The 25,116-nt window shown below is 53.1% G+C and overlaps 2 protein-coding genes across 5 annotated transcripts in view; one reads left to right on the top strand and one right to left on the bottom strand.

Moving 5' to 3' along the window:
• The window catches only part of NISCH (nischarin), a 60,571-nt gene extending 40,612 nt beyond the window's left edge, over positions 1-19,959 (bottom strand). For 3 of the 4 annotated variants that reach the window (XM_040247135.1, XM_040247137.1, XM_040247138.1), the window contains exons 1-12: positions 19,774-19,959; positions 17,619-17,702; positions 16,787-16,969; positions 8,453-8,501; positions 7,355-7,518; positions 6,860-6,955; positions 5,448-5,543; positions 3,845-3,997; positions 2,672-2,740; positions 1,987-2,172; positions 1,704-1,832; positions 222-335 (exon numbers count right to left, since the gene is read on the bottom strand). In XM_040247135.1, the coding sequence (XP_040103069.1) occupies positions 222-335; positions 1,704-1,832; positions 1,987-2,172; positions 2,672-2,740; positions 3,845-3,997; positions 5,448-5,543; positions 6,860-6,955; positions 7,355-7,518; positions 8,453-8,501; positions 16,787-16,969; positions 17,619-17,702; positions 19,774-19,869 (1,419 nt within the window). In that variant the 5' untranslated portion in view covers positions 19,870-19,959. The other variant, XM_040247136.1, reaches the window with a different exon arrangement.
• Positions 19,960-21,746: 1,787 nt separating this feature from the next.
• On the top strand, positions 21,747-24,662 carry TNNC1 (troponin C1, slow skeletal and cardiac type). The gene is made up of 6 exons (XM_040247133.1): positions 21,747-21,846; positions 23,285-23,315; positions 23,533-23,679; positions 23,943-24,057; positions 24,282-24,418; positions 24,500-24,662. Exons 1-6 carry the CDS (start codon positions 21,823-21,825, stop codon positions 24,529-24,531), a joined length of 486 nt encoding a protein of 161 aa, XP_040103067.1. The 5' UTR covers positions 21,747-21,822; the 3' UTR covers positions 24,532-24,662.
• The last annotated feature ends 454 nt before the right edge of the window (positions 24,663-25,116 follow it).

Genomic DNA, 25,116 nt, shown 5'->3' with positions numbered 1-25,116 from the left:
CAGAACTGGGCAGAGCCAGAGACGTGAGGGGCTAGCTTACAGTGCTCACACACACACACCGGTGACAGGGAGGACCTCGACTAAGCCTCAGCAACCCCACGAGGCAGGTCCGACGGCCACCCCCATCTCACAGACGAGAACGGACAGGGACACGCAGCCGAGGGGAGGCCAGGGTGGTGCGGCCAGGACTCCACTCCTGCACCTCCCACACGGAGACCCACCTTCCTCTCGGAGCTGCTTAGCTGGGACTTGGCCTCTCTGGCTTTCTGGATCGCTTTCAGCACTTCCACTGTGTCCAGCTCTCTCTCTGTGGTCACTGTGCTGTCCAGGCAGACCTATGTGTTCAGAAAATGGCCATCAGCACAGGAGCTGGCCAGCATGGCGCGAGCAGGATGGCGGGGTCCTGCCGAGGTGTGGGCCCAGCCCCACGAGGACACACAGGGCTGCGGGGGCCCAGCGTGCCAGGAGGGAGATCCCTGCCACCCGCAGAAGAGACCTGGAGCTCCCTGGGGTGACCCAGCAAGGCCCCGCCATGCCTAGTCTGGCTCCGGGAGTTCCTCTCGGAAAAGAGAAGACAGGGCGCACGGTTCCCTGAGAAGGCCTCTGGGAGGGTTGGGAATAGGGGAAAGCGGTGCCTTGAACTAAGCCTCCAATCGTGACGAAACTCGTATCTGCAAAGAGCAAGGGGAGAGCCTTCTGGGCTGGGGAACTGGGAGAGCCAAGGCATGGGAAGCACGCAGGAAGGCAGGGACCCCACCTGCAAGTGCAGGAATGAGCTACGGGCCGGCAGGCAGTGGGAACAGCAGGGTGGTCAAATGAGGGAAGGTCCCAAGGGCCGAGGGAGGGGAGCCAACGTCTTGGTGACAGTGTGGAGAAAGGGGCACCTGGGGTGGAAAACACACGGAGGGGTGGGGGGATGATGCAAACAGACTTCCAGCTATCTTCTGGCCTGGGATCTGGCGAGAGTGGGAGCGCCACCTGCTCGAAGCTAGGAGACAGGGGAACTTGCAGGGCACCTGTGGGGCGGGCAGGTGACCATCAGCCGGCGGCAGATACCGGGCTGGGTGACACCAGCCAAGGTGGGCAAACACGTCTGGTTTATGATGAGGTTTTATGGCCAGAAGTCGTCCAGGAAATGAGATACTTAGAATTAAGTAACTTATTCCTGACTCTTGCCTACAATAAACATTGTTGTTTGTTGTTTAGTCACTAAATTCTGTCTGATTCTGCAACCTCATGGGCTGGAGCCCGCCAGCTCATAATCTGGCCGTGGGATTGTCCCACGCAAGAACACTGGAGTGCCCTACCACTTTCTCCCCCAGGAGACCATCCCGACTCAGGGATGGGATCCGCATCTCCAGCACTGGCAGGCGGGTTCTCTACTGCTGAGCCACCAGAGAAGCCCAGAGAAAACGTTACTTTTTAACAAGGAGAAGACAATCCCCCCACACTCAGGCTGTGCCTGTTGGTTCCTGGAGAGCCCCCCAGGCCTGATGCTCTGACACAGGTGACATGAGGTCAGCCTACTGAGGAAGCGTGGCAGCCTGTGGCCCCTAAGAGAAGAGGAGCGAGGGAGCCTTTTCCTATGGAGGGAGTGGACTTCTGTGATCCAAAAGGCCACTCAGGGTCAGGACGGCCTTCTGAAGCAGGCAGGTGTACGTGAGCAGACGTCACCTGCAGCTGAGTCTCCCCAAGCAGCTTACCTCCGAGGCCCGCTCTCCGAACTGAGCCAGCACCTTGGTCCGATAGTCAGGGATGATACTCAGGGGGTTGTTCAGCAGAGCCACGTGCTCCAGACACGGGAGGCTGCCGATGCTTCTGACCTCTTCCATCTGAAAGGCATCCCCCGAGGCCCTTCGCTAACAACTCAGCAACGTGACAACACGAGCGACAGCCAACAGAAGCCCCTCGTTCTCCCTGAAGAAGTGACCAGCGTCGAGGCACAGCCTCCCCAGATCCCCGTGTCCCTTCTGGGGCGTGGCTCACCTGTTCGATTCTGTTGTCGCTGAGATCCAGGTTGACCAGGGAGTATAGCTTGTGCAGCCCACTCAGGTTCCTCAGGAGGTTGCCTGCCAGGTTGAGGGTCTTGATGTTCCCCAGTTTGGTGTGAACCCCTTCCAAGGAGGACAGCTTGTTGTAGGACAGGTCCACATGAACAAGGTTGTACAGGTGCTGTGGCAGCATCGACAACAGGGTCGCGTGGTTAAGGTCAAGGGTCCAGACAGTGGGCACTGACATGAAGGGTGTCACGGGCCCTCCAACCTAAACGACTAGCTCTGCAGGCTGGCTCGGTTCCCGCTGACATTGTTTCAGAAGGGAAACTCTTTTCTCCCTGCACAGGTTTACAGGGCCAACACGGCCCGCAGGGTAGGAGCAGAGGCAGGGTTTGAAAACACGGCTGCCCATCTTCACAGTGGAGGCATCATCTTTATCCTGTCCAATGTGTATTTATACTTTGGGAACTAGAGCAACACGGCTCGTTGCATTGCTGTGAACCAAAGGGAACGGCAGCAGCTCTGCCTTTACAAACCTCTAGTACACCCAGATACCATTCAAGTGCCCATGAGAGAAATCCCAAGACTCCCAAGGCCACATCAGCCTCCTGATCTCAGGCGAATGGGACCTTGTGAGAAGCTCGCAGACAGTAAAGGTCTCCAAAGACACTAATTACCTGCAGATTGTTCATGACCAGCACTCCATTGTGACTCAGGTCCAGGAACTCAATCTTTGGAATCAGTTTCTTGAGAAAGAAGAGACAAGACCTGACGTTACCCTAGGAGACTGGACCCTTTCCGGCCCCTACACAGGAGGGACAGATGGTTCTGCCTGACCACAGACTCCTGGGCAGGCCATCTGTGCAGGGCCCCTGACGCGACACCTCCCGGGGCCCAGCCAGCAGCACATCCTCAGGAACACGTAACAGAGGGCCTCCGGTGCTGAGCAGCGACGCACTGTTTTTGTAGAACACTTGGCTTGTAAAAGTGATGAACAGCAAGTGCAGACAGAAGGAGGTATGTCCTTCTTCAACTCTACATCCCCATCGAGACCCACAAACACTCCTGCCCAAGTACTGTCTGGATGTCACTCTTACAGGGGAACATCTGGAAGCTTTTTTTTTTTTTTTCTGGCTGCACTGTGAGGCACACTGGATCTTAGTTCCCTGATCAGGGATCAAACCTGTCCCCACTACAGTGGAAACATAAAGTCTTAACCACTGAACTACCAGGAATGTCCCTAGAACCTATGGACTAACTTTTCTGCTCCCCTTCTTGGGAATAAATTTCACCACTCACTGTGTCTATGCTATCAAATGCACACACAGTTAATACACTTCATTTCGTTCTAAGCACTCCTTAAAAAAAAAAAATTATTTATTTTTGGCTGTGCCGGGTCTTCACTGCTCCCCAGGCTTTTCTCTAGTTGCAGTGAGTGGGGGCTGCTCTCCACAGTGGCTGAACTTGGGCTACTCATCGTGGTGGCGTCTCCTGTTGTGGAGCACGGGCTCTGGGGCGCGTGGCCTTCAGCAGCTGCCGAGCGTGGGCTCGGGAGCTGTGGCTCACGGGGCTTTAGAGCACAGGCTCAGTAGCTGTGGTGCACGGGCTTAGCTGCTCCGTGGCATGTGGGATCTTCCTGGACCAGGGGTTGAACCAGTGTCTCCTGCATTGGCCAGCGGATTCTTTACCACTGAGCCACCAGGGAAGCCCTAAGATTTTAAATAACTTTTAAATAACCCCATTAACTTAAGAATCGCAGGCAAGGCACAGAGCACCAGATACAGATCTTCGTTAGTTCTTCTGGTAAAGGGTAAACACCCAACCGCAGGGTCTGGCCGTGGAGGGCATACCACAGACTCGTCGATCTCGGAGATGCTGTTGTGACTCAAGTCCAGAGCGGTCAGAGCCTGCCATGTGGGGATGACGGCAGTCACAGGGCCCTCCATGGCTGCTCCTGCTGGCTCCCACTCATCGAACTCTGAGGCTTCGGGAACGAGGACTTCCTGTGTGAGAACATCTGGTGAGCACCCCCATGGTAGCCCTCATGCAACACTCACTGGGAACACAATCATTGCAAAATTTCAGGAAGGGCTGGAGCATATTTAGTATGTGGAAGTGAACTTGCATTAAAACGGGGCTTTGGTTCATATGCCTCGAAACGATTGTGAAATAACTGAAGAGCTTAGAAACATAACAGCCATTTGGAATATGTTCTGGCCCTGCTGCAGGAGCAAACGCTTTTCCAGCTCACAAGAGCCTCGTTATACAGTGATGCCTTTTCTGGCTTAAATCTTGGAGGCTGAAGGTCAGAATTTGCTGTGTTTCTAGGCAACCGTGCTTTACAAGCTGGCACTGTGGCCCCCGCGGCTGACAATGGGCCTTTTAACCATTACTTCACAGGGTAGAATCTAGCAGGGCTGAGACAGGGGAGCAGCAGAGAGCACAGGGGCACCGTCTGCTGGGAAGGAGGCAGGTCTCCTCGCTTCGGCTTCTGATGCCCTTTGATAAGACTACTCCTCTCTCAATGGATCACTCTGGGCTCCTTGAGCAGGGAAGCAGGGAGTATCTCCCAGAGGGGCAAAGCTGCCTGAAACGAGCCGCCTCTTTTCGGCCAGTAGCCTCAAGAGAAAGACTTTCCATCAAACCTAAATCTTCATCAGATACTCTAAGTTCTAAAAGTAACACTATGCTTCTTTCTAGAAGAACTTTAAGATTACTGAGTCTGCTAAGTCACTTCAGTCACGTCCAACTCTTGGCAACCCCATGGACTGTAGCCTGCCAGGCTCCTCTGTCTGTGGGATTCTTCAGGCATGAATACTGGAGTGGGTTGCCATTTCCTTCTTCAGGGGATCCTCTCAGCCCAGGGATCAAACCAGCATCCCTTACATCTCCTGCGTTAGCAGGTGGGTTCTTTACCACTAGCGCCACCTGGAAGTCAAGTCATTACTAAGATGCAAACCATAAAAATGTAAAGAGAGAAGGAAAAAAACCTCTTACATACTTGGTTTGTGAGTTTGTGTCACTCACACATAAACAACAGGGCCCAGCACACACAACCTCGCCTGCCTATTCAAGTTCACTGAGAACAAGATACAAATGAGTGCTAAGCCAGGGCTTTTCATAGTTAGAGAACATTTCCATCAATTCATCTAATAAATGTTCTGACACTCGTGCTGCTGAAAATTTATTAAAAACCAGTGACCTTTTTCTGAGGGGTGGGGATTACCCTGCTCTTAAAATCTCAGGTTTAACAGTGTTGATTTGGGATGACAATGTAGCCTGAGGCATCTCAGGGACTGTCAAGCACTGGGAGGTCCCAGAGGAGTGTGCAGCTGCCCAGGGGAAAGTCTAGCTTCTGATTCCTGACAGATGGCAGATTTTGCATAATTCGCAGTGAGGCCACCACAGTTCCTGCCCCTCAGACGGCACCCAGGAATAACAGGTGGCGCTTACCTTCATGGAGGTTGCCGAGAAACGGATGCTCATCGTGGCCAAGGTGGGCTTGGATGCAACCAGCCCCCGGATGCGCCTGGCATCACAGTGACTTATCTGGAACAAGAACAGCTGTGTCTCAGAAGGGCATCGTCATCCAACAGAAGTCCCAAGAAGTAGATGTTCACCACCCACACACGAAAGGAGCACAACCATCAGTGACCCCAAATCCTTCAAGCCAGGCTGTGACTCAAACCCTGAGTCTCTGCTTTCCTGTTTTTAGTGCTAACTAGATATGTTCTGAAGTAGCCCATGAGACAAAGAGACACAAACTTGATTCTCTGAACAGCTGCTTGGGGCGTGGTGGCTGGACACAAAGTGAGAGCCAGGGACACCAGAGCTGGAGAGCTGGGGCCTCTGCAACATCACCTGCCCGACTCCGCTGGCCTCGCAGGGGGAAGGAGGGGGACGAGCCAAACCACCTCCCTCAAGCCACCTGTCCGAGCGCTACACTACACACCCGCAGGCCCCGGCTGGCAGGGCCGCAGCCTGCCCAGCCAGGCACTCCTCTCACTACCCAGCCCCACTTGCCTGTGCTGCTAGAGGACCAGATGCCCATTGAAGGAAGGGTCCTCAAGGGACCTCCTGAGACAAGCCCGGCACGTTGCAGAGTCGGACTCTGCTGAGCTCAGACACTAGATTCCCCCTTTTAACTGTGTGATCCTGGCCAAACTTCCTTACCCCCCTAAGCCTCAGTTTCCTCAACTGTAAAATGGGAATGTAAGTGTCCACTTTACGTGGCTGTTGAGATTTCATCGAGGAGTGAATATGAGACATGGGGAATAGGGCTGCACACAAAAGCCATGCTCGAGAACTTGCTGTGTTAAAGTGTTTTCCAGTATTCTCTACTGAGTCCCCTTCTTGTTAAAAAAAAAAACTAGAAAAAAAAAGGTAACAAAATTGGCACTGCGAACCCAGGAGTTCCGCAGTGAGTAATGCAAAGTATTTCCTGTTAGGTACAGGCACGGCAGAGAGCAGAGAATCCTGCAACCCCTCTGCTGGTCTGCCCTGGGAGATGCAGACATGGAGCTGGCTGTGTGACCCACAGGATGACTTCCTAGCACTTCAGTTCGAGCAATGAAGAAGCCCAGGAGAAGCTGGGCACCCGTGCGCCAGCCTGTCCGAACGCTGCAGGGTGGGGACGTGCAGACGGGCCAGGAGCAGCAGCAGCTCCTCTCTCTCTGCCTCCACAGCGCCTGACTCCCCCAAATGGAATCTGCCACACACTGGAAACTCAAAAGCAGCAGTGCCTTACGGTTAAATCCAGACACTCCACCTCAGGAACACTCCCTAGGCACGGACAGAATGGTCAGAAATCAGTCTACCCTGCGAGGGCACACTCCCACCTGCACTCCAGGGGCCCCGGGCCTTACCTCCACCTGATGAAGAGACTTAAATATGGACAGATCAAAAGGCAGGAGCTGCTCCTGAATGTTGCTGGTCCCAAAAGGTCCTTCTGTGCCAGAAACCTACAGCCAAATAAATGGTGTGAATTAGGGATGCTGCTGCAACCAGCACTTCCCATCCGTGTTCACCGAGCAGTGTCGCAGCAACTGCCAAACCCTGCTCCAAGCTTTGCCAGGCTGCGAGAGGCAGTCTGGGCAAGGATTCCCACTCAGCACTTCCATGATCCACAAAGAAGGCTAAAGCCAAGGTTCAAAGTAGGGGGGCCACTGGACCATGACTGCCCCCTGGTGCTCAGAGGCGGAAGCACAGTGCCCAGATCACCAAACGTCACCTTCTTTTCCTCAGGGCCTGCAGTGTACACACACACCCACACACACACACACCCACACCCACACCCCCAGGTCACGAGCTGCGTGCCCACGACTGAGCAGTTCCCCATGACCAGGCTCCCACAGCTTTACCTTAAGGTACTTAAGGCGACAGGTGAAGTCCAGGATGTGCCCCAGGTCAGTCTTGGCATCCCCACTGGCGCATGTGGGCTTTCCCTGCTGCAGCTGCTCGGTGACTGCGTAGAGCTGCAGGGGTCCAATGGCGAAGACCTCGCCAGCCCCCAGGAGCTGTTCTCCTGCAACAGCCACAGCCCAAGAGGTGAGCACTGGGTCCCAGCCCCGCTGCGCAGCCAGGGTACCTGCCCACGCGGCCAACAGTGAACAAGCACTTGGCCGGCACCCATTATGCACACCGAATCAGGACGAAGGAAGGACCCTCCTGAGCATGCGGAAGCGGCCTCCCTCCTGGGCTGACAGCTCAGGGTCAACCCAGGACACGTGATTACAAAGGAGGGAAGGACGGGAGGAGTTTGCTCTGGGGAGCCTCTCCGAGGTGAGACTGAGTTATAATCTGAAGCCCTGGCCAGGGGAAAGCCAGGGCAGGCAGCACTAAGGGCAACGGCCCTCTGTAACCTCTAAGACGCAGACGTCTCAAGGTTAGGTGAGGCCTAAGGTGCCAGCACCATGCGGGGCCCGAGAGCAGGAGGGGCTTCTGAGCCAGACACTGGTGTTGGGTCCTCCTTTCGCACTTTCCACCCATGCACCCTCACACAGCTAACTGGGCCGCTCATCCTCAATGTCCTTGTCTGGCCCTCTTTCAGGGGAGCAGTAAGACACCCTGCTCTCAGGCAGGGTCATGACCCTGAGGCAGCTTTGGTGCCATCTGAACCCTTTTAGGTAAACAAACCCAGTGCAAGAGGGCAGCATGCCACCCACCTTCCAGAACTCCATCAGAAAGCCCTGGAATACAACCTGAGCCTGAGAATAGAGCCCCCGAAGACAGGGGCCCAGGGGTCCTGAGGTGAAGAACACAGCTCTTCAGACTTGCAGAGCAGACAGGTGCACAGGCCTGCCTGTGGACCAGGTCCAGGGATCTGGGGAACCCTGGGAAGGTGGGTCCTGGCTAGAACTCACTTGGCACAGAACCAACTGATGGAGCTCTGGGCCCTTGGCCGCCTAACGGGGCTAGCCAAGTTGCATCCAGTACTTCAAGGAGCCCTGGCCGTATACCTTTTTCAAAGAGTTCCTCAGCCAGTGCTGCAGTGATGCCATTGATCTCCTGAAGAGAAAACAAAACCCAGTCAGGACATTCCCCTGCTCCTCACCACTGGGGCCTGCACCTTTCTTGCCATCTACTCCCTCCACTGCTGCAAAGCCAGCTCTCCAGAAGTACAACAAAATGGAGAGAGTAAATCTAAAGTGAATCAAGCAGCCCAGAAAGGAAAAGACTATTTCCAGTTGCACGGGTATCAGTTCCAAGGCCACTCAGCATGGGCTGAGAACTCCAGGCCCAGGAGACCGAAAAGCCTGGCCACGTCAGGCGCTGGCTGGGAAGTCAACAGCTCCCAAAACTGGCCTTGGGAGATTACTAAGAGAGGCATGGCAGACAGACAGTCCTGCTTCCTCTGGAAAAGAGGTTCCCATTCCCCTGGTGGGGGAAAAAACGGGGCTCACAGAGCCAGCCCTGCCTGGGAGTGACTATTTTTACTGACATTCATGTCCCACAGGTATCTGAGCAAAGAGTAAGCACCGGCTCTCTTCCTGCACTGTCCCTCCAAGGCTGCTGAGTGCACCGCTCAGCGAAGGGTCATGAGAAAGAGGCAGGAAGGGATTCCCTTTCAGGGCGATGGGTAAAGGCATCACACAAGGGTGACCTTCAATCACATTACAGCTAATGTGCTGGGTCTCAATCCACACCAGGCAATGGCCTAAGTGCTCCCCACCAAGAGGCTCACCCAGTCCTCCCGGTGCCCTAGGCCAGGAGGCTCTTATGTTGAATCCTATTTCACAGGTAAGCAAACTAAGGCAGGACATGCTGCGATCCTCTCGCAAAGCCACGCTTTCAAATGCTTAGCTGTGAAGCCTCTCTCAGTACACAGCTGACTGCCTCAGCATTTCAGGGGTATAACCCTGGGACTGCCAGAGCCCCAGGGCTTGCAACCCCACATCCTGCAGGTAAGAACCATACCTAATTGACAGATGGCAGCCAACAGGACTTTTGTAAACAGGTCCAGATGAGAACTGCACAATCACCTTTGTAGCTCACAGGAACACCTCTGCCACCAGGACATGCAATCAGTGTGTTTACAGAACTTGAAAGGCACCAGGCTGCAGGAGCAGAGCAGCCTTCTCCTTTTCCTACTGTTCATCTCTCGCTTACCTTTCACACATACAGGACACCCTAATGCTGGCTTATATGCTGCAAATATCTAAGTGTCTTCCTTGTCTGTGTACGCCCTTTATGTGTGTTCACACCAGTTCTCCTGACAGAGGGAGGTTTGTCCAGTTTACATTTTTTAACCTGTGATTCTTTTCCTTTGTGACTTCTGGGACCTCTTTCCCAACCCTAAGATTATAAAGAAACTCCCCTAATTTCTCCTTTTAGTACTCTAAGGTATCTGTTTTTTAAAAATGTGCTTATTTCATCTGCTTGAAATTCAGCTTGTATGAGACTAATTCCTCCTTATTGTCACAAATGAACAAAAAGCCAAAGGGAGAAAAATGAGCAAACACAGCTGCACTGTTAGGGGGCTCAGAGTCTAGCAAGACACAGGGTCATATGTAAAAGGGCCACCAGAAGGAAACAATAGGCTCTGAGCCAGAGAGGCTCCAGTGAGCGAGAGGACAGGCCATCAGTTCACTCGGAAGCCCAACGTCAGTCTCCTGCAACAGTTCAACTGCTGGGGAGTTACTTCCTCGGCTACTATGAAGAACTGAAGATCAGGAAGACCGTGGAATGACCTAGAAGCTCATTTCTCTACCCACATTCTGAGAACCAAGCCCCTTCTCCAGATCAGCACTTCCCCATCTGGCGTGCAGTCAGAATCGCCCATCGCCTAGACAGCCTTGAAAGACACAGACTCCCGAGAGGCTTCCAATCCGCACCCACCTCCAGTCCCCAAGAGCAGCTCCCCAGCCTCTCCATTTCCAGCAGGGACACTAGGTCTCACGTGAGAAAAGGGCCCCCAGCCCACGCTTAGTACCAGCAACCCTTATCCTCAAAGTTACATTTCTTTGGGCAGCTGGCGTCAACACCAGCCCAGCTGAGGAGATAGGGCTGGAATTTCCGGAAGACCCAGAAAGTTGGGAGATAGTGAGGGCCAAGGACTCACGCTAAACAAAGAGCATGTTTCCACTTCTGAGCAATCTGAAAAGTAGACAATTTCTTCTGCCCCTCCCCTTGGGCTACAGGAAGCACTCCCTGCAGCTATATATACTAGGCAACACTATCTACTTAGTTGCCTTGGCTGATCTTCACCTTGAGAGACTCTTAATTAAAGGGGAAACAAAGGCCTCAGTCCCAAAATCCACAGTAAAAGTCTTTTCAGAGAAGCATTTTGTCTGCTTCCTCAGAGTACTCTGGTTCAACTGTGGCCTTATGGCCAAGTGTAAGCAGGGTTACACTTGGTTTCCTCCTGCTAGGAGGAAACAGGGGCATCGGTGGGTCCCAGTTAAAGCTCCTGCAGATGCTACCCAGAGGTTCCTCTGCGAACGGGCACTCCCCCACCCACACACACTCCACCCAATCCTGCTGAAGGGACGTGAAATGCTTCAGGGTCCCACAGATGTCTGAACTGAAATACGCTAAAAAAAAAAAAAAAAATAGCAGGGAGCTTCTCTGGTGGCTCAACGGGAAGGAATCCACCTGCCAGGGCAGAAGACGTGGGTCTGATTCCTGGTCCGGGATGATGCCACATGCCAAGGAGAAACTAAGCCCAGGCACCACAACTATTAATCCTGTGCTCAAGAGCCCAGGAACCGCAGCTGCAGAAGCCGGTGCGCCCCAGACCCCACGCTTTGCGGTGAGAGAGGCCACCGCAGCGAGAAGCCTACGCACCACAATGAAGAGCAGCCCCCACTTGCCAGAAGTAGAGAAAGTCTGCCTGCAGCAATGAAAATCCAGCACAGCCAAAAATAAATAAATTAAAATTATAAAAGACATTCTTTATAGTTCCAAAAATTTTTCAATTAAAAAAAATAGGTGTTTAAAAACTAAAATACCCACTTCCAAACATGTTACATTCCAATCAATCAGCCACCTGCCAGAGTCACGTGCTGGTCTGCACCCTTGAGCAGCACCCTTGTAGGGCAAGTTGCTCAGCTGTGTCCAAGTTGCTCAGTTGTGTCTCTTTGCGACCCCATGGATTATACAGTTCATGGAATTCTCCAGGCCAGAATACTGGAGTGGGTAGCCTTTCCCTTCTCCGGGGGATCTTCCCAACCCATGGATCGAACCCAGATCTCCCGTGTAGCAGGCGGATTCTTTACCAGCTGAGCCACAGGGGAAGCCCAAGAATACTGGAGTGGGTAGCCTATGCCTTCTCCAGCGGACCTTCTCAACCCAAGAATCGAACTGGGTCTCCCGTATTGCAGGCAGATTCTTTACCAAGTGGGCTATGCACACAAATGCACCACAGACTGTTAGGCTGTGGTTCGGACACCACTGTTCCGACAGCATGTTAGTACATGCAGGTCTGTGAACCCCCTGCAGCACAGACCCTACTCAATGAATAACCCCAGGCCAGTCCAACGCTCCTGCTTGGCACAGGCTGGAGCACAGCGTGTGTGTCACTGGAGCATTAACAAGGGGCTCAGTTACACATCACCGTGTGGTTTACATACACACACAGGGGTCGGAGTCCATGATAACTTATTTCATGCCTATATGAGGGACACCAGCAGAAGTCAGGAACACTGTGTGAGTAAAAATTCCCCACTGAGAGATTCAAGCCTAAACTTTGGCTGAAGAGAGCTCCAAGACTGTAAGTAAGCTGCAAGGATATCTGTCATCACTTACAGCCTGTATTTTGCAACTAAAACAAACGACCAAAAGCTACCTTTAAGATGGTAACGGTTCTATCCTACTCTGATTTCAAATTTCAAAAAGTGTGTTTGTTCTACCCAACTGGTTTCAAGATAACAAAATGATATAAATGCCACCTCTGACAAGAAGTGAATGCATTTCCTAACCAGAATAGCTGCACTGGCTGGGACCTGGAGAGCCCCTGCCGTAAGCCCAGACTCTTCCGGGCCCTTCACTTTCACTACACCAGCTCCTGCAATTCACAAGGGCCTGGGATCATCCCCCCTCCAACTCACAAGAGGAACTGAGACACACAGAGGTTCCATGGCTGCCTTTGAATAAACTGTCACGAAGCAGCAGGGCTGGGAGACAAACGGCTCTGCCTGCCTGTCAGAAAGCCTGCCCCAAAGTGGTGGCCCCAACCTCACACCATATACAAAAATCCACTCAAAATGGTTAAAGTCCTAAATATAAGAACTAGAACTATAAAACTCTTAGAAGAAAAACATAGTTGCAAATCTTTGTTATCTTGGATTTGGTGTCTTAGATATGATACCAAAAACACAAGTGACTGGAGGGAAAAATGGGTAAAATTTATCAAAACCGAAAACTCGTGTTTCAAAGAATACAATCGGGAAAACTAAGACAATTCACACAATGAGAGAAAATATTTGCACATCGTATTTCTAGTAAGGGTTTAAATATCCAGAGTATACAAAGAACTCCTACAACTCAACAACAACCTAATTTTTTGAAATGCAAAAGATTTCAATAACTTTATCTAAAGAAGATATACAAATAACCAACAAGCACATGAAAAGAAGCTCAACATTATTAGTCATTAGCCAAATGCAAATTGAAACCACAAGGTACCATGTTACAGCCATGAGGATGGCTACAGTGAACAGAAGCAAATGTGGGCAAAGACGTGGGAGCCTAAGAGCCTGCACGCTGCTGGCAAGAATGCACTGGGCTGGCCGACTTTCTGGCCAACTCAATAAAATGGTGCAGCCACTACCAAGGAAAATTTGCCTGTTCCTCATAAACGGAGTTATACAATCCAGCAAGTCTACTCCTAGTATATACCCAACAGAGTATGTTGTTGTTATCCTTTAGTCGTTTAGTTGTGTCTGACTCTTTTTGCGACCCCATGGACTGTAGCCTGCCAGGCTCCTCTGTCCATGCGGTTACCCAGGCAACAGTGCTGGAGTGGGCTGCCGCTCCCTTCTCCAGGGCATCTTCCTGACCCAGAGATGGAGCCTGCACCGCCCGCACTGGCAGGTGGATTCTTTACTACTGGGCCACCTGGGAAGCCCCAGCAGAAAGTATGCGAAGTGAAAGTGCCTCAGTCGTGTCCGACTCTCCAAGACCCCGTGGGCTACAGTCCATGGAATTCTCCAGGCCAGAATACTGGAGGGGGTAGCCTTTCCCTTCTCCAGGAGATCTTCCCATCTGAAGGATTAAACCCGGGTCTCCCGCACTGCAGGCGGATTCTTTACCAGCTGAGCCACAAGTATGGGTCTACACAAAAACATATGAATGTTCTCAGCAGCCTTATTTAATAAAAGCCAAAAACTGGAAGCAAGCTAAGTTTATCAGCCCATTAACTCATAAATGGACAATAGATGGTATCTTTAAACAATGTAATAGTACTTGACCACAAAAGAACATAAGTGCTTATTTGTTTACAATATGAATGGACCTTGAAAACACTATGCTAAGTGAAAGCAGTCAGTCACAAAAGGTCACATATTGCACGATTCCATTTATATGAAATGTTCAGAATATGCACACCCATCTATTACGAAAGCATATTAGTGACTGCTGATGGGTACAGTTCCTTCCTGTGTGATGAATGTTCTGGAATTAAGACAGTAGTGACAGATGCACAATTCTGTTAATATTCTAAAAACCAGGGACTTGTACGCTTTCTAAGAGTGAGTTTTGTATGTGAATCAAAAAAAAAAAAAAATCCACACCCCAGCCAAATACGGTTCCCTGGGTCCACCCTGTCCAATGTCAGTCCCCCAAGAGGTGGACTACACTGGGAGTAAATTCAGAGAGGACACTGATGGCGGGTAAGGTTACCAGAAACCTTCCCTAAGGGCTCCCAGTCTGTAAAATAGCTGACAAATCTTTTGGGCCCTGTCTATCCAAATTCATTTGAAGATCTAATATAGTGATTCTCAATCAGGTGCAATTTGCCCCTCCGGCAGTATCTGGCAATGCGTGGAGATACTGTTGGTAGTTACAGCATGGCGGGTTGGGGGGTAGACTGGGGGGGGTGGGCACTACTGGCATCTAGGGGGCAGAGGTCAGAGGTCAGACATGCTGCTCAGCACTGCACAGGGCAGCCCCCACACCAATCGTCTGGCCCAACACGCCAACAGTGCCGCAGCTAAGCAACCGCGATTTAGCTTAACGACGGGTCAACCTCGTTTTCAGAGCTCTGGATTTATATAACCAAGAGGCCCTTTTGATAATAATTACTTCAAATATGTTCAAACTGCTCCAAGTAGTAGAACATGCCTCAAACCAGAACCACCACAGACAGAGGGCCTCAGGCGAACCTATCTCAAAACAGCAGCCCAGTTCTTCTCTGGTGGCTCAGTGAACTCGAATCTGCCTTCCAACGCAGTGGACATGGGTTCGATTCCTGGCCTGGGAAGATTCCACAAGGCGTAAAGCAACTAAGCCCGATCTCTGGGTCAGGGAGATGCCCTGTAGAAGGGAGTGGCAGCCCACACCCTACTGAGCCTGTGCTCTGGAGCCTGAGAGCCGCAGCTCTGGAGCCTGCATGTTGCACCTACTGAAGCCTGCGCACCTAGAGCCTGTGCTCTGCAACGAGAGAGGCCACCGCAGTGAGAAGTCTGCGCGCCACAGTGAAGAGGAGACCCCGCCCGCCACAGCTGGAGAAAAGCCGGCACGTAGCAACGAAGGCCCAGTGCAACCAAAATCGTAATAATTAACATACAAATTATTTAAAAAACAAAAAGCAGTCCAGGCCTTTCCATACTCAGAGGCAGCCAGGAGACTGCCTCAAAGCCCCAGGTCTTAAGCAATGAATTATACTTTAACCTTAAATAGGTAATCAAAGCTTTCTTAAAGGACAGCGTTTCTTAAAACACTAACCAGTTGTGAAAAACTCACATAAGAAATGGACTTTCGTTTTTCACATAAGGAAAGAAAATGAAAAAAAAAAGTCTACAACAGGAAAACTACTGCTAACCACATACATTACTGGTACATGCCAAACACAATCCAAAGATAGATACACATATATAGCCCCCATCTATAAATGCCAGTCTTTTTTCCCACAGGGCCCCTCCAAGCTGAGTGGCCCACTGCTAGTGCCGTCACCAAATTTCCAGGTTCTATCTAACACTTCAAGAAAGGTTCAGCTGTCTCACTCTGAAAGTATCTCAAGACAGTTATTTTTTAAACAAGTTTGGGCTTTTAAGACCACAACCCACAGGTCCCTTCCTAAAAGGCAAGCCTGAAAAGGGAGTGGGTTGTTTTGGGGTTTTTTTCCTATCTTCATCACACAAAAGAAAAATAATTAAATGCAAATTATCCAAAAGTCTACTACCTCAAAACAACTCCTCGTAATATTATGATGTATAACCTTCTAGAATTTTCCCAAATATATTCATACAAACTTCTTTTTAAATAAAAATGGGATCATACCCTAATATCATTTTCTGCCCTGTTCTTTTCATCTAGTAATGTATTTCTTCTCCTACATCATTTTTCTAGCAGACACATCATTTTTCTAGCAGCATAATATCCAATTCCATGCTAGCACCCTTTTTTTCTTAAGTCGCCTCCTATGGGGCTTTTGACTGTCTTCAGCATCTTATTATAATCCTGGAATGACTACCTTTACACCTATATCCTTTTCTCAGTCACCCAGTCTTTTCCCTTAGAATAAATTCTCAGAAATGAAATTACTGGGTTGTTTAACGTTTTGGTTTCACGTTGCACCAAACTTCCCTCCTTCAAGTGTGACAACTCATACTGTCACCAGCAGCCCATGTTCCTCTATCCAGAAGGGAGTGCAGAGCTGTCCTGAGACGTACACTCCCATTGGAGGAAGCCACCTACCCTCACTCAGCACCTTGGACTCTCACGATGCCCTAAGATGGCAATATTCTGCCAACACAGATGGATCCCTTAATTAGTTTTGAGCTGGGAACCAACAACTCAACAACAGTCGATGCCAGGTGTCAGCTGTTTCTAATCTAACCCCATCCATTTGGATGGAAACTTGCTCGAACACCCACAGGCCATTTTTGCTAAACAAAACAACTTGTGGTGGAGGAAAACCTCTCTGTGGCCAGAGCCGGTCAGCCTAATTTAAGGCAAATCTGTTTACGAACACGCTCTGTCTGAGCCCCAACCCGCCAGGATGCTCCTCCATCTACTAACCGCAGGCTCCAGCTCCAGCCAGTCTCTCAAAGCTGAGGTCTACAGGGTTTGCTACCTGGAGCTCTGGCGGCTGCAGGCTGGCAGGCGAAGGAGAAAACCCAAGAGGAACTTACGTAAAAGTGGAAATGCAAGAAGTGGGCCAGCACTCTGGGGGCCACATCAGGGAAGGTGGCCAGGAGTGTCTGGAGATAAATTTCTAGATCCTTCTCCCTCTTTTCCACCAAGCTCCTGGAGTTTTTCCCAATTATCTTTTTGGGCGGAAGCAGACTTCTATCAATCTTCTTCTCCGCAACAAGCTGTAAGAAAACATAAGCGTGTCAACCACAGACCAAGAGGTTCCATAACTGTGCAAGGCCAAGGTAAGCACCTGAGGGCAGGTGCTCGCTACGAAGCCCATCGTGGCAGGAACACCACGATTAGCGATCAAACTAGTGCACCTGGGTTTGGCCTCAAGTTTAATTAGCACTAGAAACACCAATACAATTCTAGACAATGAGCTCCACCAAGAGACTCTGGAGACACTGAGGAAAGTAATACCTCAAAGCCCCTGAAGTCACCATCTTCTCCAAAGCACAACAAAATTCTCATGCTACAAATGACCCAGAGAAAGGCAGCTCTCTCCAAACGCAAAGAAAGAATTATAGCCAGATACTAAAGCACAGGTTCTGGAATAGGTATACTCAGGTGGAACAAATTGAAACCTGCTCCCTCCCCTGGAAACTATCCCAGCATCTCATATCCTAGCTACAACTGTCAATCTTAAAATTGAAATTCAAATACACTCCTTGCACACTGTCTTATGCAAAGTTTGAACTCTCAGGATCCAACGGGTTTGGTTTTTTTTTTTTTTTTTTTTTGCTGTTTACATTAATAAACCAGTGTTGCCCTAAAACCAACCCATGACACAAGAGGAACTTGGCCTAAAAGCCCCCAATTTTCAATTACCTTTTCATGTAGGTCGTGGAAATCGCTGTAGCGGTGCTTGACTGTCCACTCATGGTTCCCATCGGTGATCTGGATGATGTAAACCTAAGAGGGAAAACAGCCTTGCCTACCCAACAATAAGGAAAGCCCCACCCCACCCTCAGCAATAGCTGCAGGACACCCAAACCCCCCAGGCCACAGTTAAGCTGCTTCTGCCCACCAGCCTCTGTACCTGACCCTTGCTGAGAAGCAGGGGCCCCCTTTTGGCTTCCTCCATTGCCCTAGCACTGGATCTGGCAGGCATATGGGATAAGTCTGACCCCTATCCAACAGTGAGAAAACAAAAAAGGCAGCTGTCATATTAAGTAATCTCTTTAGTTTTTAAACTCCAGCCTCCATGTAATTCAAAGTCCAATCCAACCTGGGCTGCAAGAAAGGCCTTTCCTTCTGAGGCAAAACAGGGTCAGGTTTGGCAGGACCAGCTTTTCTGCTTTAGTTCTTTCTCAGAAGCCCTGACTATATCTTAGAAGTAAGTCCTTTTCCAACACTTTCAGCTGGTTCAGGAGCTGAAAACAGCCAGGAGTCAAGGCACTTAGAAGCTCAGAGGAGGGCAGTGATAGATAATTAAGCCCTAACAGAAGGGAACGGGCCAGGAAGACCTGAGTTCAAAATCTGGTTCTGCCATTCCTGGCTATAGTTTATGTATGTCAACTTATGTAAGTGACTGGGAGCCTTAAGTTGTCTGAGCCTCAGTTCCCATCTTAAAATCTAGTAGGATTATGAATCAAAGGTAATGTATGCAAAATGCTTTGTAAAGGGCCTGACATGTAGTAAGTGATCAATCAAAGGTAGGTGTTGATAATTATTCATTCAACTCAGCATACCCGGACAAAGGGACACAAAATCACCACCTTCCCAACACCCATTCAGAGGAAGGCCTCAGCCCTGTGGACAAGGAGAGCTTTTGTGGAGCTACCCCTCCAGTTGGATACAGTGCGTGCATGATGGCTGACCAGAGCTAAGCCCTCACCTCGATGAGGCCCCATGGTCCTTGAATCCCGCCCCTCTCTGCAGCACGCAGAAGGGGGAGGAGAAAATAATCAACTCAACTGAAGCCTCCATTGAAGAGCAGGCCTGTTGCTCCAGGAGCCATAGGAGCCCCTCCACGGCCTGACCATTTCCCTCCCCCTCCTCCTGCCCAGGAAAGGAGAAGAGCCAGAAAAATGACCCTCAGGAGGAGGCTTAGGATGAGGGCCGAGGAGGTGGGGTGAAGGCAGAGCCAAGCCCCCTTCCCCAACTCACCACGGTCCCAGAACAAAGGACAGGAGGTTGAGAGGTGCTCAGGCCACCCCCACCTTGGGGCCAGTCCCTGCTAGGCAGCCTACCAGGCCCATAGGCGCCCAGGCGCCCCCGGACCCAGGAGGGCCTCCTACTTCATCAGTCTGCAACTTCTCCCCCTTCTATCCTGCATCTCCTCCACAGCCTTGAAGTGTGCGTGCGCAGTGAGCCGCGCTCTCTCACCCCCCCAGTCCAAAGCCGTGAAGACCCCTAAAGTTCCGGGCTCCTGGACTCTCAGTCCTGAGCCACCCACTCAATCCCCGGGGCCTGGGCTCCACCCGCCTCTATTCTTGTCTCTGTCTGAGCGCCAAGGCCCCCAGATGCCCCCTTCACTTTTGAGCAAATGTCAACTGCAACCCCAAGGGCCCCCAGACCAAGGCCCCGCCCCCTCTTTTTCTTCATGGCTTGCAGCGCCCTGACCCTTTCCGCTGATACCATCCGAAGACCCCCCTTTCCTAGTTCCCCTTCTCCGGGACCCCGTCATGTCCTCCCAGGCCGGCGCTCCTCCAGGGGAGCCTCCGCCTCAACCTGACCCCTCTCCTCCGCAGGCCTCCTTTATCCCTTGATCCTCCCATTCCTAGCCTCCTTTTCTAAACGCATACCCTTCCTAAGCCCCCTCTCTGCGCCCCACCCCAAGACCCTTTTTCCAGACCCGCGGAGCCCAAGCGCTCGTTCCCCAGATTCTGCCATCCCAGGCCCCCTCCTCAAAGTCGCAGCGCCCCGACATCTTCCTCTCCAGCTGCGGGGCCGAGAAGCCCACCCCAACCCCCCGCCCCCGACTCAAGACTCCAGGTTCCAGTCGCCACCTCCAGTTCGGGAGCCCGGGCCCCCAGCACACCGTATACGTGTCCACGAGCTCAGAGCCCACGACGCGCGCCGTCTTGGCCGGCTCGGCCTCCCGCTCGGGCCCGAAGCTGCGCGCCGCCGCCGCCATGTTCCGGGCTCGGTCGCCGCCGCCGCCGCCGCCGCCGGCGCAGACTGGCAGCAGTAGGGGGCGGGGTCAGCGTCCCACCGCCCCCTGGCCCCCGCCGCCCCCCGCCCCCGGCGCGAGCCGTGCGGCCATGTTGGCCCCGCCACCTTCTCGCGCCCCCGCCCCACTCCGCCCCGCGCACGTAATTGACAGCTGCGGCCCGCGGCGCGCGTGCGCAGGCCGCCTGGGACGGTTCGATTGCGTAATCGGTCCCCGGGGCCCCGCCCGCCGCGCGCCTTGCAGCTCCGGAGAAACTGAGGCTCCGGCAGGAATTGCTTTGGGCTCTGGCACTCGAAAGGGATGGCCCTGCACCTTCCGTGGCAAGTCACTGCCACGCTGGCCTTAGTTTCCCTCTCCGCAAAAGCGACAGTAATTACATCTCACCTACCTCTTGGGTCTCATTCCCTGGAGGACCCGAGTGTGTTGAAGGAGGATCTGATTTGTAACTCTGGGCTAGTTCTTAACCTCTGCAAGACTCAGAGATCTCTGTCAAATGGACTTTCTAGAGAATTGAGTGGGTTAATCCATGCAATGGCTGGCAGGCAAGGCAGGGAACTGGTGTAGGCTCTGTGACTTCCCAGATGGGTCAGCGGTAAAGAATCCACCTGCCAAACGGGAGGCGCGGGTTCCATCCTTGGGTCGGGAAGATCCCCTCGAGGAGGAAATGGCAACCCACTCCAGTATTCTTGCCAGGAAAAAATCCCATGGACAGAGGAGCCTGGCAGGCTACAGTCCATGAGGTCACAAAGAGTCAAGCACAACTGAGCCACTCAAAACCAGCTGCGTGAAGGACGTGGAGGGGTTAGGTGGAAAGGATATGTGCTGGCCATCTGGCACAACACCCACAGATGGTATCCTACCAGAGCTCAAAATGAGGGGTGACAGATTGGCGCTGGACTCAGGAACTACAGTGCTGGAAAAGGGAAGCATGGGCACAGAGAAGGAGCCCTAACCCAGGTCCAGAAGAGGTAGTAACCTAACTGGAGAGGGAGAGTCTCACACAGATGAGGCATCTGTTGGTGTATTTGTTGACTGGTAGAGTGCATGTCAGCCTAGACCTAGTACTTCTCTCCCTGAGGAGATGACAGGTCTGGGGAGCGGCTCCTCTGGCACCCTTGGCAGAAGGGCTCCAGACCACACTCTCTTGAGGTAGGCCAGTGCCTTCCATCTCCACTAGTCCGACAGCACCATGATCTGAGCTTGGCACTTGAGGCTTCTCTTGGCAGGGTCCTCCACTCCCAGCTTCTTTTTGCATACTGCTGCAGGAAAGTGAAGTCACTCAGTCGTGGCTGACTCTTTGCTCTTTGTGACCCCATGGACTGTAGCCTACCAGCCTACTCCATCCATGGGATTTTTCAGACAAGAGTACTGGAGTGGGTTGCCATTTCCTTCTCCAAGGAATCTTCCCAACCCAGGGATCTAACCCGGATCTCCCGCATTGCAGGCAGATGCTTTACCATCTGAGCCACCAGGGAAGCCCAGAGGGGTTTAGTTTAAGTCAGGAGCTGCCAAGTCAGCCAGACCTGAGCAAGTCACCACCCCTCCAGGAGCCTCACCCACCTCCTTGGTTGGAGAAGTGTTGTGTTGCTGGCCTGGGGGCCTGGCCTGGGGCCCCTACCTTGCAGCTCCTGCCTATCCTGGACTCATGTTTTCATTCATTCCAAAAACCTTTCCAGAGAGTCTCCTGGGGGAATGGGGGACAGAGGGAAAGAGCTCTGGTCCTTGTAGCCCTTCATCTGCTCCTTGCCGTGGGCAGAGGACACAGGGACTCAGGCCAGTGTGAGATCACCAGGGCCAAGGGGAGGGAGTAGAGGATATTGCAGGCAGGGGTGGGCTGGGTCGGGAATGCGGCGGGGCTGGGCTATTTAAGCCCAGGGCTGCTGGCAACCCCAGCAGCCTGCCCTGTGAGCCGCCAGTATGGATGACATCTACAAGGCTGCGGTAAGGGATGGGCCTGGGCAGGGCTGGGGTGGGCATACCCTTTGGGGCCTGGGGTGGGCATACCCACTGGGGGCTCAGGGGCAAGGTCACCCTAAGGAGGTGGTGGGGACCCAGGATAGGGTCCACGAACTTTCAGCCTAGACCTTCAAGGGGCCAGTTGGTCTGGCATTGCAGGGTGTAGAAGGGGTGAAGAGTTTAGGATCTGGGGGGAACTATCAGGGTTGGTGGAGGAGGACATCAAAGCCATAGCATCATGTCCAGCCCTGTCTCCAAACGTCTGTAGCCTGTGTCACTGTCTCTGGGACACACCTCTCCGTGTCTCTGGTCTGTCTCTTTGTTCCTCCCAAGCTCTCCTTCTGAGGCTCTGCTGCTGTTTCCCTCTCTGCATCGCTGCCCCTCACATTCTGCTTCTCACCCGTCCAATCCCCCACTACCCCCTTGGCTGGCTGAAGATGCTCTGGAGGGTGGGACAGGGGTTGTGAGGAGGGGGCTGCAGAGGGCTCTGAAGCTTGACGCAGGCACAGAGGGACTAGGAGGGAATCACAGATCTGGGGCCCAGCCCCTGTTCAGCCTGGCAGGCTCAGGGCTCAGTGGCTCAGCTAAGGGGAAGGGCTAGAGGGTGGTCACCTTTTCTTGGTCACCCCAAGTCCCTGCAGGGGCCACTGAGGGGCTGCAGATGCTATTCCATCCTGGGAGTGGGGGTGTTGCTGACCTCCGTCCACCACAGAGACAAGGACATCTGACACAGACAGCTGTCTGCAAGGGAACCCCTACCTCAGCTCCAGGAAGTACGGACCCCCTCCTGGGCAGGAAAGGCTACAGCTGCCTCTGGGGGTGCCCCTGTCTTTCCTGCAGGAGTCTGTGGAGCTGGAGGAGGGGGCAGCCCTCCACCCCGTGCCCATACAAGGCCTGGCGGGCCAGGGACTAATTTTGGCTCTTGAGACACCAGGAGGCCAAGGGGCCAGATAACGCTGCCCCACCCGCTGCATGCCAGAGTCCCCAGAACAATCACCAGGTTTAACTTTGTCCCCTGTTAAAAATAGCCCAGTGGCCACCGGTCAGGTTACAGCAGGTGGCTTTGCCCACCCCCGCTGTGGTTTTATTGTCCCAACCTGAGGGACAGCTGCCCCTCAGGCCACCCAGCTTGGGTTTCAGCAGGGGGCTGAAAGGACACTGAGAGGCCAACTGGCTATTGTTACTCGGGGTCACCTTGGTCCTGGAGAGGGCGCCCACCTGCCACCCTGGCCCTGAGCCCAGCCTCAGGGAGGCGAGCTGGGTCACCTCAGGGCTTTGGGGACAGGCTGGGAGAACTGAGGCCTCTGCTCTGTGACCTGGGAATGGTCTGTCCCTTCCCGGCTTCAGTCTTCCCACCTGTGGAATGGGCTGGTTTCCTCGACAGCAGCCAAGGTCTGAGCCGGAGACTTCTTTTCTTCTCTAGGTAGAGCAGCTGACAGAAGAGCAGAAAAATGGTGAGTGCCCCAACATGCATGTGGGGAAACAGTGGGGCCTAGCTAGGGGAGCGTGAGGACCCCAGGCTACAGGCCCGAGGCCGGGGTCCCTCTCCCTGTCATCCCAGAGGTCTCAGAGGGGAGCGGGCAGGTTAGCAGGCGGCCCTCAGCGTCTGGCCTTCAGGGTTCTTGGCTGAGCCATGCTGCTCTGCTTCCCTTCCTCTCCTACTGGACACAGAGTTCAAGGCAGCCTTTGACATCTTCGTGCTGGGCGCTGAGGATGGCTGCATCAGCACCAAGGAGCTGGGCAAGGTGATGAGGATGTTGGGGCAGAACCCCACCCCTGAGGAGCTGCAGGAGATGATTGACGAGGTGGATGAGGACGGTGAGCCCCTTTGCCCCTCCCCAGGCCCCCAACTCTGGGGGGACTTGAACCCTGGCCCTGCCACTTCTTACTCTGCACCCTTAAAGGAGCTGTTTGACCTCTCTGATCCTCAACCATATCATCTATGCAATGGGCGCAATAATCACACTCGCCTCATAGAGTCACTGGGAGGATTCAGTGAGAACACCACTGGGGTCAGTGTCCAGGGCAGTGCCAGCCATTCTGACCACCGCCCCTTAATGGCGTGCCACCCTCTCCCCCAGGCAGCGGTACAGTGGACTTTGATGAGTTCTTGGTCATGATGGTTCGCTGCATGAAGGATGACAGCAAAGGAAAGTCTGAGGAAGAGCTTTCAGACCTCTTCCGCATGTTTGACAAGTGAGTGTGTGAGCCTGGACCTCCGACCCTGGCCCTGACAGACCTAGGCAGAGGGGGACAGCTTTGTGACCTTGGCCTCCATCTCCCGTTCTGCACAATGAGGGAATAGGGTGCCCCATCTCCCGGTGGCCCTTCCCTGCTTCCCAGGGTCACAAGCAGGGCTGTTTTGCCCCCTCCCCCTGCCCCTAAAGTGGGCTCTGAGGCCCCTCTCACCCAACTGGCAGAAATGCTGACGGCTACATCGATCTGGAGGAGCTGAAGATAATGCTTCAGGCTACAGGGGAGACCATCACAGAGGACGACATTGAGGAGCTCATGAAGGACGGTGACAAAAACAACGATGGCCGCATTGACTACGATGGTGAGTGGGTCCATCTGAATCCCCCTGCCCATGCCCTGCCCAGGCCCCATGTCTAACCTATGCCCGTCCGTCTCTCCACAGAGTTCCTGGAGTTCATGAAGGGGGTGGAGTAGACACCAACCTTCACCCAGAGCTGCCTGTGCCACCTTCCAACTCCAGCTGGGCCCCGGGACTGCGGGCAGAGGGCCAGGGTCCCCAGGATGTGAACTTGGGTGTGTCCTTGACAAAGGGCCCTCCATGACTACCTCCCTCAGCACCGTCCTAGCCAATAAAATCATGCTCCTGGAGGCCTGGTGTCCAGCTGTCATTCCCCCATCTCCACCAGTGGCCTCTCCTGCCCTGACTGCTACCTTCCCTGTCCCAGAACCCATGCTCTCACCACCCTCGCACCCCGCCTTCTACAGCTCAGAGACCGCCATGCTCCATACCCACCTGGCTCCTTTCTAGAACTGCTGGTCCCCAGGCTCCATCTCCAGCAGTTCCACATCTGGAGTCTGTGGTGGCCCAGGAATCTGAGTTTCACAGGCCACTGGGGGCCATGGCTTTAGTCAGCCAGTTGGCAGCAGAAGGGTCCTATACTCGGAGGGGCAGTCATTCGGCACCAGGCCAAGCCCTGGATGCCACTTGGCAGAGCAGCCATGGCTCCTCCCATCTGGCAGCAGGACGCTGGGGGATCCTCGGGCCTGTGGCTCCAGTCC

This window comes from Oryx dammah, unplaced genomic scaffold (assembly GCF_014754425.2).
Source record: "Oryx dammah isolate SB20612 unplaced genomic scaffold, SCBI_Odam_1.1 HiC_scaffold_9, whole genome shotgun sequence".
Taxonomy (NCBI): domain Eukaryota; kingdom Metazoa; phylum Chordata; class Mammalia; order Artiodactyla; family Bovidae; genus Oryx; species Oryx dammah.
The sequence above is the reverse complement of the archived record's forward strand: the minus strand, read 5'-3'. Positions and strand labels throughout refer to the sequence as shown.

Bases quoted from the DNA above. Each gene is read 5' to 3' on its own strand.
- TNNC1 (XM_040247133.1), top strand. From the start codon at position 21,823: ATGGATGACATCTACAAGGCTGCG. The intron at 24,058-24,281 runs GTGAGTGTGTGA...CCCAACTGGCAG, and splicing joins CTCTTCCGCATGTTTGACAA to AAATGCTGACGGCTACATCG. The intron at 24,419-24,499 runs GTGAGTGGGTCC...GTCTCTCCACAG, and splicing joins TGGCCGCATTGACTACGATG to AGTTCCTGGAGTTCATGAAG.